Source organism: Alosa sapidissima, chromosome 7 (genome assembly GCF_018492685.1).
Source record: "Alosa sapidissima isolate fAloSap1 chromosome 7, fAloSap1.pri, whole genome shotgun sequence".
Taxonomy (NCBI): Eukaryota; Metazoa; Chordata; class Actinopteri; order Clupeiformes; family Clupeidae; genus Alosa; species Alosa sapidissima.
In genome coordinates, this window is record NC_055963.1 from 20921382 (window position 1) to 20930439 (window position 9058).

Genomic DNA, 9058 nt, shown 5'->3' on the forward strand with positions numbered 1-9058 from the left:
TCTGCACATTTTTTTCAAGTTCATTATATCTGACGCTGGTGGAGTTGGTAGCGTGTTACAAAACAGAAGTGTTCAGGATTCATAGTCCACTATATCACATGTCCTGAAATATCATTATAAAATCTGTGTTTCTGGTTGTGGGTTGCAGTTATACCCTCACTGAATGTCACATCATTTTTTGGCCTTTAAAATAATAGTATTCCATACATTAAGTGAGTATTGTAATATTCATTGATGCCGTGACCTCTGGTCAGATGGTCAGTGGGTATTTTCCGTTTGAGTGTGGGTGACTGATATTATATTACACCTTTGTTGACTGTAAATGTCAATACCGTTGTGGATCAATAGCTGAGATTTAGTTTGCCGTGATTTCATAGTATAAAGTCATAGTCTGGGTTAAGGTTCCACCTTTGAGACCGAGTCTGGTGCAATCATCTCTAGCTGGTCTAATATCGGCAGAACAGACAGTAACTTATCTGTGAGCTGTCAATAAAGCCAACCCACGACAGAGAAGAATGATCTCTTTCTCTCTTTTTTTTTCTTTCTCCCTCTCCCTCAGTCCATCTCTCTCCTCCATAACTCATGTATGTCCACCTCCTCCCCACAACCTTCTGTCTCTCCCCAAGGTCACGCGTCACTGTGGGCTTGGCACTGCCACGTTACAGTGGTGCCGTGCCCAGGCTGCTCAGGGCTGCCAGCTGCTTTAAAACATGCTGTACCCGGGCCAAAAACCCTCTCTGTCTAATTTCTTGCTCCCAGATAACATGCATCGCTCTCACAGACCGATTCCATTCACACAATCCGTGGGGAGATTTCTCTCTCTCTCTCTCTCTCTCTCTCTCTCTGTCTTTTTCCTCCCTTCAGTAATGATGAAGCAACCAGATGAACTGAATGAACATTTGCTCTTCTGATGACGCTAATTAGATGACACCGCCTTCCGTGTATCTTTGTGTGTGTGTGTGTGTGTGTGTGTCTGTGTGTGTGTGTTTTTTTTTTGGGGGGGGGGGAGACCAGGAGGTGCAGATGGACAGCGTCAACGTTCCTGGAGAGCGGCCCTCACCCCTGCTGCATGACTGATAGCATCTCTAATAGGTGCCTGTCCTCACAGATTGAGAGAGGAAGTGTAATCCAAGGCCTCCACACAAACACACACATACACATACACATGCACACACTCACACTCATCCAGAGTTCCTGGCCAGAAGCATACTGTACATGAGCTTTGGTTTTCCATGGTCTGCTAACCTTTGATGGACCCTTCTCCTTCTCGTGTGTGTGTGTGTGTTTGTGTGTGTGTGTGTGTGTGTGTGTATGTGTGTGTGTGTTTCCTGTTTGGCCGCTTGGATGATCTGTTTGCATCTCTGCAGTAATGGCGCTGCTGCCATCTGTGAATCTGGTCTGCCTCTCTGTGTGGAGCCATGCTCCTCGCATCAGCTCCCCCTTATTTAAAGAATAAAATCAATGTCACATCAACAAAGTGAATAAATAAATAAAAAGTCAAGTGGGCTTTTGACATGGATGTTGCCTCGTCTGTGTGTGTTTGTGTGTCTGTGTGTGTGTGGGAGAAAGACACCCCTCCGGGTGCCTCCCTTTTGTGTGCTCAGTCCCCGGCTGTCTTGGTCCTGGAGCATGTGGCGCTTGGAGTCATTTATTCTGCCGCTCTGACACGCGTGGCGCCCCTCCCTCACTCCCCCACCTCTCTTTTATCTTCCAGAGAGAAACCAGCGGGAGGGAGCGGACCTGAGAGAAAAGAGGAGAAGACGACAAAAAAAACCCCAACAACAAACAGAGCAGAAGAAAGAGAAACAGAGGTCGGCGAGCAGGAGTGCCAACGGGATTACTGGAGCGAGAAGGGGGGGGATCCCAAAACGCCAGAGAGAGAGAGAGAGAGAGAGAGAGAGAGAGAGAGCGAGAGAGAGAGGAAGCAAGCCAAGGAGTCAACAAACGAGAGGAGAGAGAGAGAGAGATAACAGGGGCCTGCTCATCACTGCATGTGCGAGTCGGTGTGGGAGCCACCGAGCCCGTGTGTGTGTGCGTGTGTGCGCGCTGTTGCGTTTAAGACTGCGAGAGCAGGTGCAAGTTTAATGGGACAGTGAGCAATGCCTACCAGCACGCCAGGACAGCCGGTCGGCAGCAGGGGGCGATGCACACCTCTGCACCTCCACCCCCTCCTCCTCCTCCTCCTCCTCCTCCTGGCCCACACCACCAGCAGACCCGCCCAGGCTGCCATCGACATTCCCCCGAACTGTAAGTACGTCCGCCGTGCCATAGATGTGGAGTCATCTCCCAAACGCATGCAAACCCCGTAGGTGTGCCCTGTGGTGTTAGGTGCTGATGCGGTGTTATGTGATGTGTTAGTGTGATGGAGTGCTATGCGATGTGGCAGTGTGATGTGGTGTTATGCGATGTGTGAGTGTGGCGTGCTGTGCTGTGGTGTGGTGTGTGATGTGATGTGATGTGTCGATGGCATGTGCTTGTCTGGATCGGCTGTGAAGTCATTGATCATTCCTGGACTAGATAGTGCTGCGCTGAGAGAGGTGGAGAGGTGCTCTTGGAGAGCCACAGAGTCTCTCACCGTTGAATTTTGAGTGTGCTTAATTGCTCCCATTGATCAGGCCATTGATCTGGTTTGGTGGGGCAGATCTGTTACTGATTGGAAAGTAACTCAATCAGATGTTGACTTATACCCAGACTTGCATGCCTTTGGCTGTTAAAATGGGTTTGCTTAGAGTTTAGAGTTTTGCACATCTGAAAAGGCATCGAAGTATAATGCTATGGTGCTGGTACTTCAGATTTGTATTGATGACTCATGGGCTGAGCGTAAGCACCCACATACACACACACACACACACACACACACACACACTCTCACACCCACACACACTCCCAGCCACACACACACACACTCACACACCCCCCCCCCCACACACACACACACACACATAAACACTGAAGGAGAAATACACATGGATGATGAAAAGCAGTAAAAGAGAAATACTATCTACAGCAAATTAAGGTGTCAGGGCGGAAGAGAACTGCTCGTAAAGGTCAAGGTCTCTTTTGACTTTCAATCAGTGACCTTTCTGCGGCCAAGGCAGCAGAAGTGGTAGCTGTGTAGTCAATAAGGGCCATTTGAATTTCCTCCAAGAGAAGCAAACAGAATCTGGTCCGTTTTTGTAGCCTAAGGGAGTGAGTATTGAGAAGACAAAATGAGTGCTGGGTTGCTTTTTCAAGCATGCTTTAAATTTGAATTATTTGGGTGAAATGTTGATGTCTTAGAGGAGAGATTAGAGCAGTGGAAATCTACAGCAGTCTTGGGGATGCACACACATACAGTCAGGCTGTTACCCATCTGGAGGCAAACAAGGGCATCTGTGACGGGTGAATGGCTTACTGTATGCCCAGACAAGGGGAACACTGCATGGGAACTCTTTGGCTTCGTTCCACTATATCATTAGTTATCAAGACTGTATATGTATGCAAATGTCATGTTTTTTTTTTTTTTTTTTTTTACAGCATGTTTATATGTTTTATGATAACTCAAACATGGGATTCAGACAAAACTGATTTCTGTTATTTGGTTTGGCATGGGTTTTTGCTTAAGTTTCCTTAATGTCCCTGCTACTGGCATGCGTTGCACTAACATTCAGACATGTTGGAAGCTGTAACTCCATCTGGCTGCCTCTGACTAACAGAACTCTTCCCTTCTCCCCTGGCTCCCTCCCTCTACCACCAGACCAAATACCCGACTGTAAGTGCTTTTGGCTTCCAACAACTTCTGCTCTGACTGTTTTTGTGTGTATAGCTCTGCCTGGGAACCACTATGGTTCCGTTCAATTGTTGCCTCAAAATACCATGGCTCCCGCATCCCACCAGAACTAACAGATGCACCTCACTGAATAAATTCCATGGTGTTTGCAAACTAAGGTGAATGTTGTTTTAGATATCTCTCTTGGGTGAGATATCATCAGGAAAACGGAGATTGCGTAAATTGATGCGTTTCTGAACAGCAGGAATGACAAATCGAAAAGAGAAGGGACATTAAGGATAAGTGGGGCCGCGATGATTCCAGTGACGGAGAAGAGCCTGCAGCAGCAAAATAAATATGATCATCTAAGAAGACTGCCTTATGATCACTGGGGATACTCATATTAATGCCCCCCCTCCTTATATTTCCCTCTCCTCCTCTCTTTCTCTCTCCCTCCCTCCAGCTCTCTCTTCATCTCTTAATTCTACTCCTGCCTGGGCTTCTTCCTGTCCTCCTGTCCCTGACCCCTGCTCACTCTCTCCCTCCCTCCACTCAGCACTCTGTTCATCCTTCTCTCTCACCTCTGTCCACATCTCCTATTTATCTACATTTGCTGCTAAAATCACTCACTCTGTTAACATTACCACATCTCTCTATTGCTCTTAGTGCCTAATTAAACCTCAGCAGCTATATGCTATTAGCATTTCGTTTAAACAGAGGATGCATCTGCAGTGACACTGAGATCACAGTGGAGAGCTTAATTGGACCCCAAGAAAATATATTGGCAGCGTAAAAACAAGGGACTCGTAAACAACGGTTACGCTCGGCATAAAACTGTGACCCAGCGCATAAATTGTACCGTAAAAAATTGGCAATATCCATATCATTTCCCGCCATGTGTGTGCTTTATGCATCGAGATATGAGCTGTTGTTTATTGCCTGGCTGAGGGAATGAAAATGGGGTCTCCAGAAGCTATTCCAGAAGGTTCACCCACCTCTCCTCTCCCAATCTCATCTGCTCCTTCGCTCCCATATGTCTCTCCTCCTCTCTCTTTCTCTCTCTCTCCCTTAGTGAAACCACTCTCCTGTAACACCTCTTTAGGCAGATACATCATGTTCTCTGTAATCGGAATACATTGTTTTCCCATTTTCACCTCCTCACTCTCCATTTCCTCCCCTACGCTGAGGAGTTCGGTAATGACTTAGAGGCCATCTTGGCTCTTGGAGGGCGTCTGTTGGAATTAATTTCCATTCCCCCCAACCATTTGTGACTCGGGCAGGGCAACTGGGCCAGTGGGGAGCCTTAGGCGTTAGTCACATGTATCAGTGGAGGGAAGCTGCAGTGTTTGTGATACACCATCTCTTTTTCTCTCTCTCACTCTCTGTCAGTCTCTCTTTCCCTTTCTCTTGCTGGGCCTGCATTACTGCTCAGGGTAATTCATCTTCCCCACACACTCAGCAGTAAACACTAAGCGTTACTTCACAGGGCGGCCATCTTAGCTATCATCTGGGTTTGGGGGGACTTGCAGAGGCAATGACAATTGCATTGAGTCTTCATGGTCTCCTGTTAGGGCAAAGACCGACTGGACCAAGCGTCATGCCATGTGTGTGTGTGTGTGTGTGTGTGTGTGTGTGTGTGTGTGTGTGTGTGTTTGTGTGTTTTCTCCTGCAGTTAAAAAGCCTCCAGAGATCACTGCCCAGCCAGAGTCAATCACTGCCTTCTCGTCAGACATCATGCTTACCTGCGAGGCTTCTGGGAATCCCAAGCCCACGTAAGGCTCCTCCACTCCGCCTAGGCACCATAATTGGGCCCAGGACACACTCCCAGCATGCCGAGCTGCTCTGTTTGCACTGTCCTGATAAGCTGCTCGTGGCAGCCATTTAAGCTAATTACCCACAAAAAAGCATCATTTACACAGAGCCACATCTCACGCCAGATAAACGCTCATCCTTAATTTGGTCGTGTAATTAGCCTACATGAGAAATGAACTGTCTCTTTGTCTGTTATTCTCTGTCCTCCTTTTTTCGCTTTGTCTTGTTTTTTCCGCTCTAGTTTCCGATGGGTAAAAGACGGAGTAGAATTCGACCTCTCCAGTGACCCTGATCTCAAGGTGTCGACAGGTTCCGGAACATTTTCGGTCGCCGCGGAAGACCAGCCCATCAGCCAGTACAGTGGCAACTACACGTGTTTCGCCTCTAATGAGCTTGGCACGGCCGTCTCCAACGAGGTCCAGATCACTACGGAGAGTGAGTGAACCACGTTCACAGTCCTCTTGGCACCGATTGTTCAGCTGCCTGTCTCGACTCCATCTCAGACAGCTCTAAGAGCTCCATGCTGTTCAGTGGCATAGTTGGATCATCACAGAGTCTATCAAGCGTGGACAGAAAATCACTATAGAGTTACAGGACACATTTCTCTCTATTTCTCTCTCTTGTTCTCTCTCTCAGCTTTATAGATAATTAGACATTAAAATCTGGTCCAAAGTGTGTGAACCCCACAATATGCAGTGTGACTTATTCTAAACATTGCCTCTTGTGCAAGATGAAAGGTTGCACTGCTCAACTGCTAGTAAAGGAGTACCGGAATGTTGAGAAATGAACATTCTAAAGAATATCTGGGTTCATTGAATTCAACATAGAATTTTAGAACCTTCAATTGTTGCGGAACTTAGAATGTTCAAAAACCTACACCTTTAAGGGTTAATTCCACACTGTAAGCAAGACAGTTGTGTTTTATGAACACTCATCTATAGAGAAATAATGATGATAAAAACTTAATGCAAGATAGGAACAAAGGTTAATTCTGGCCCACAGCAAGAATGTAGAGCTTTGTGAATGCTATAGTGTATTTAACAATGTTATAAAGGAGGCTTATGTAAAAGAAATCAATGATTTGCCTTTATTAATCTTCAATCATAAGTCACTTTCTATCATGCACCCTGCAATGTAATAATTATTTTTTATGATGAGGAAGATACTGGCTACTTTATGAGGCAGTAACTGCCCGATTTGTGGTTCCATGCCTCAGGCCCAATAAAACTGAGTGCTTGTTTTATATCGCATTTAGCTGCCAAACATGACTTTATAATAAAGGTATAATGCTTTCTTAGACAAACACATATTTTTAATCTGGTTCATGGAAATCAAACATCTGGCAGCTTAAATAACAATTATGAGAGACATCTATCTACCTGGATTTCCACTCTTCATACGACCTCTCATGGTTTCCTTGACAACGGTTACCGCAGAAACTGGGTTGATGTCATGCTAGCATTTTCTAAGAGGACAACAGGAACTCCTGTGGGATAAGTGCTCAGAGGGGAGGTAGCTCAGAATGTACCGAGCGGCAGCGGACTGGCAACGGCTCACTACACGTGCACAGCTCCAGTCAGCATGGAGAAACAGCATGCACAGTCTGTGCCTCTGAATCACTTATTAAGGCCCATCTGAGGCGCTCAGCTGTTTTCAGAAATCAAAGATCATTGTAAACATAAAATCATAGAGTAGGTTTATTTTCTTTCTTTCTTTCTTTCTTTCTTTCTTTCTTTCTTTCTGTTCTTTTTTTCCCCTTTTTTTGTCTTTTGCTGACTAGAACAGCCATACAGGATTTTCAGGTTAGTGAAGGTGTAGCCTTAGGAGAATCTTTCACAGGTCCAGGACTGCTTTGTTTGCACAGAGTGGAGCCCGTTTGCAGCCCTGGATGACACAACTCCTTTACTTCATGCTGTTCTCGTGGGAATCCCTGCCACGATCTTGAAGGGCATTCTGATATGAGAGGACAGCCCCTGCAGCTCTCAAATGGACCTCAGCACTCATCGGCCCCCGACCCAATTTAACATGCATTTCTGCAAACCTCTGAACTCACATAAGATGATGTTTGTTTAATATCCGTACACTATTCAGGAGACAGGGGGAAGTCAGGGAACAAAGATAACTGAAATGGATGCTCAGGCTATTATTATTGCTAGCTCAAAGTCCTGGTAAGCCTAAAGTGCTACCAATGAATGACGTCAAGATTAATAACAGGATCCACAGCAGGTTTCCTATCAGCCAGCATGGCTAAATGTGAAGGTTTCTGACTATCTAACAGAGTGAAGACAGTGCAGGTTAAATCATCAGGAGCATGCCTATGTTCCCAAAGCCCTATGTTCCCTAACCCACCCATCCACACCTCAGGCCTAACCCCAACCCTAACCCTAGCCCTAACCTTAGAAATGTGGGAACATAGGGCTGTGGGAACATAGGGCTGACGCCAAATCATCTTACAACCGTAATGCTACACTAGCTGAAAAGCTTTACTAGGCTATCTGCACACCTGCGAACTGAATATGACAAAGAACCACCTTGGAAGGGTTGTGGTCAATACCTGTCTGCCATGGGTTTAATGGATTCTTAAAAGACCACCACCACATCTGCTCTATGCTCAGCTGCTCCCTGTGCATTGGCAAAAATGAGTGCTTCATCGTGCTAACTCACCAAGCTGCTACTCCACACATGGTGTGCCTGGCCTGGCCGAAAACTCAGCTGCCATTTTATCCCTTTTAACCTCTCTCTGTCCTGGGGCAGGTGTCTCTGAACAAGAAAGGAGCCACAGCTATTGCAGCTATGCTACATTGTTCTGGGGTGTATGTAGTTAAACGCTCTTCCTTGGCAACCAAAAGTAAAACTATAGCAGAAAACTAATCTAGGCAATATCATTCTATGTTATTCGATTAGTAGGAGTATCACTATAAGCATCTTGTACTTATTTTTACACTATTTTTTTGAGACTTGAATTGAGAGACCTAGCCTGGGAACACCCAGATCTTCACAATTGTACAATTGACATGGTTCTGGAAAAGGTTAATTGACTTACGACTTCCAGCAGGGGCGTAACTAGCAGAGAAATTAAACTTAAATTGGTACATTAACTCTTACCAACAAATGTGTAGCAATCAAAGGGTTTTAAATGCAGTTGTTTACTCAATTCCAAAGAAATACACATCCATGCCAGATAGTGATTGTATTTAAGTGCCTGTGTTTTATAGGCATTGGAAATGGGTTTCAATGGCCTCTTGGCCCAAATGTGTTCGTATGGGTATTTCCAGGCTATGAGAGACCAGCAATAGTGATCATGTTGACAATGACAATACATGTCAAATAAAATTCTCTTGAATTTCTATCTCTTACACTTTCTTGGTTTGTTGTTGTTCTCCTCAGATCCTCCCACTATGCAGAAAGAGAAGAAGGTCCGGTTGAAGGTAGAGGCAGGAGAGAGTGTAGTCTTGCGCTGCAATCCTCCAGCCAGTATCATTCCTCCAAACATCCACT

General features: G+C 45.7%; 1 protein-coding gene across 10 annotated transcripts in view; it reads left to right on the forward strand.

Annotated features, from left to right (window-relative positions):
- Positions 1-9058, forward strand: part of l1cama (L1 cell adhesion molecule, paralog a) — a 46532-nt gene that overhangs the window by 19252 nt on the left and 18222 nt on the right. For 9 of the 10 annotated variants that reach the window (XM_042096705.1, XM_042096712.1, XM_042096711.1 and 6 more), the window contains exons 2-6: positions 1715-2247; positions 3737-3751; positions 5421-5520; positions 5802-5995; positions 8948-9058. The exon at positions 8948-9058 is cut by the window's right edge and continues 12 nt beyond it. In XM_042096705.1, coding sequence (XP_041952639.1) covers positions 2100-2247; positions 3737-3751; positions 5421-5520; positions 5802-5995; positions 8948-9058 — 568 coding nt within the window. In that variant the 5' untranslated portion in view covers positions 1715-2099. The remainder of the gene's footprint in view (positions 1-1714; positions 2248-3736; positions 3752-5420; positions 5521-5801; positions 5996-8947) is intronic. The other variant, XM_042096709.1, reaches the window with a different exon arrangement.